General features: G+C 45.9%; 1 protein-coding gene across 1 annotated transcript; it reads left to right on the forward strand.

Annotated features, from left to right (window-relative positions):
• Window positions 1-2,468: 2,468 nt before the first annotated feature.
• LOC118756974 lies at window positions 2,469-2,810 on the forward strand. The gene has a single exon (XM_036491703.1). The coding sequence runs from the start codon at window positions 2,469-2,471 to the stop codon at window positions 2,808-2,810; it is 342 nt and encodes a 113-aa protein (XP_036347596.1).
• The last annotated feature ends 235 nt before the right edge of the window (window positions 2,811-3,045 follow it).

Here is a 3,045-nt window from a genome sequence, read left to right on the forward strand (position 1 = left end):
TCGACAGCGCATTTTTCAGCAACACCAACTTAAAGGAGCTCGACGCATAACCAGGAAAGTGCAGAAGGCGCGTGAACGATATCAGAAGCGTAGATCGGAACGCCTCCACGTTGCGGAAGCAGTTAAAAGCGCGGATACAAACGACCCTCGCGTTTTCGCCGATGTAGAAATACGAGGAAGAATTATTAGGGGTCTCCTAGATACAGGTGCCTCGATAAGCATCCTAGGGAAAGGCTGCAGGGAATTAATTGAGGATCTGGACCTCGAAATTCAACGCTTTGTGTCCACGGTGAAGTCGGCCTCTGGACAAAGCCATGCTGTACTGGGCAAAACTACGGTAAACGTCAAACATAGAGATCAAGACGCAAATTAACTTTCTACTTATGTCCTTACCTGGAACAAGTCGCATACTTCGGTATTGATTTTTGGATCATCGGTGTGGCGGAATTGGAAGCTGAGAGACTCCACCAACTCTCGACGAAAACCACTGAAAGGGATCTGGCGATGCACGAGCTTTCGCCGGAACAATGCCAACGGCTTGACTCAGTGAAGCAAAAGTTTCGAAGTTTCGAAGAGCACGGCCTTGGCCCGACGATCGTTGAAAAACACACAATCCAACTTGTGAAAGGTGCCGTGCTATTTAAGGACAGGCACTATCCGATGTCCCCGGCGGTTCAAGCGCTTGTATATAAAGAACTGGATGAGATGCTGAAATTAAAAGTGATAGAGGAATGTGAGAGTCCTTGGAATAATCGAACTACTATTGTCCGAAAACTAAGTAAAAACAGATTTTGCTTGGATGCAAGGAAACTCAACGCGCTGACGGTGAAAGATGCCTACCCGCTGCAAAATATCGAAGGCATTCTAAGTCGAATCGATCATACGCACTACATAAGCAGCATAGATTTAAAACATGCTTTCTGGCAGATCGAGTTGGACACGGATAGCAAGCAATACACGGTGTTTACTGTCCCGGGACGGCCTCTTTACCAATTTTGCGTTATGCCGTTTGGACTTAGTAACGCCGCGCAAAGGCTATGTCGTTTAATGGACAAAGTAGTGCCACACAGACTTAAGCAGAACGTCTTTGTATATTTGGATGATCGTTTGGTAATCTCGGAGGACTTTCAATCTAGAACTGCTGGAAGAAGTGGCGATCTGTTTCGAGAAAACAAATTTGACGATCGGACTAAAAGCATCACATTTTTGTTTCAAAGAATTAAAAGACCTTGGGTATATCATTGGAGCAGGAGCGCTGAGGACAGTTCCAACAAAAATAGAGGCCATCCGAAAAATCCCGATGCCAAAAACCTCACGAGAAGTCCGGAAGTTTCTTGGTACTGCTGGGTGGTACAGGCGTTCATTAATAATTTCGCGGCGCTGTCAGCTCCGCTCACGGATACCCTCAAGAAGAGCCAAAAATTTGTAGTGACTCCAGCCGCAATCGATGCCTTCAACGCGCTGAAACAGGCGCTTACAACACCGCCGGTACTTCGTCATCCAGACTTTCGCAAGCGATTTTTCATCCAGTGCGATGCGTCCGATCTAGGCGTAGGCGCAGTTTTATTTCAAAAAGAGGAAGACGGTTCGGAGTGTCCCATTGCCTTCTTCTCGCAAAAATTAAATAGCTGCCAACGAAATTACAGCGTGACGGAGAAGGAATGTCTCGCCGCCGGATTAGCTGTTAAACGTTTTCGCCCATATGTGGAAATGATGGCCTTCTCAGTGGTCACCGACCACGCGAGTCTGAAGTGGCTGATGTCCCTCCGTGATTTAAACGGACGCCTGGCTCGATGGTCGCTTCAATTGCAATGCTATGACTTTGAGATCGAACATCGCAAAGGCACAGAAAACATTGTGGCGGACACCCTTTCGCGCTGCATCGAGGAAGTTACTGCCAGCGAATACCCGGTATTATCTTTTGACACCACTGAGTTCGAATCCGAGGAATACCAGGAACTAAAAAAATAAATTGAAGAAAATACAAGCAAATTACCAGATATAAAAATCGAAAGCGGCTATATTTGTAAACGTACCGTGTTTTCCAAAAGTGATGAGGAGCAGGAATTCGCCTGGAATCTGTGGATCCCATCATCGCTTACATCGACACTCATAGCCGAAGCATACGAGCCGTAGAGTTAGGCGCATGGCGGGATAGGTAAAACGCTGCATAGACTCCGTCGGTTTTATTATTGGCCGAGGATGGCTTCCCAAATCGCAAATCACATCAAAAACTGCGTGATATGTCAACAGTGCAAAGCCCATAATTACACCTTGAATCGAGGTATAGGAAACGAAGTAGTAACGGACAGGCCCTTTCAGAAACTATACGTCGACTTTTTAGGCAAATACCCGCGGTCTAAAAGAGGCAACGCATACATTTTCATTGTCGTGGATCATTTTTCAAAATTCACCTCGGTGCACGCAGCCAGGGCGTTACGCCCTATTTTGCGTTATTCGGACAGAACATGTTCACGTCGGGAAATGACTATATGCTTGCGCGGAAATTGTTGTCGTTAGGCGCCGTAGAAACAAATATTGTGAACCGCGATGATAAACTGCAATTACTGCGCGAAAAAATTAAAAGTAGATTACACACCGCATATGAACAAAGCGCGCGGCGATACAATAAACGAAGTCGCGGAGTGCACTTTAGGCCCGGTCAAGAGGTGTACCGACGAAACTATGTGCTTTCCGACTTCAAGAATAATATAAATGCTCAATTTTGCCCCAAATACAGAAAGTGTCGCATCGTCAAGCCCATAGGCAACACCATGTTTGAACTGGAAACCCTACAAGGCAAGTCATAAGGAGCGAGCGTGTAGTTCTTTTTTTAATTTTTATGCCCGGCTGAGTCAGTAGAACATGAGCTATAATTATCTCAGGGTGTGGGCGTGACCTACGCTGGGCGCCTTTAACAGATGTTAACTCCAAGTACCTTTTTAGTAAAAAAAATGTAACAGATAGGCCGTATTTCAATATTGAGACTGCACACGAATTTCATCACCTTATCAGGCTTTCGTCGCAGCTGCAAGCCGATAAGTC

The sequence above is a fragment of the Rhagoletis pomonella genome, unplaced genomic scaffold, assembly GCF_013731165.1.
Source record: "Rhagoletis pomonella isolate Grant_MI unplaced genomic scaffold, Rhpom_1.0 Rhpom_scaffold_13420, whole genome shotgun sequence".
NCBI lineage: Eukaryota > Metazoa > Arthropoda > Insecta > Diptera > Tephritidae > Rhagoletis > Rhagoletis pomonella.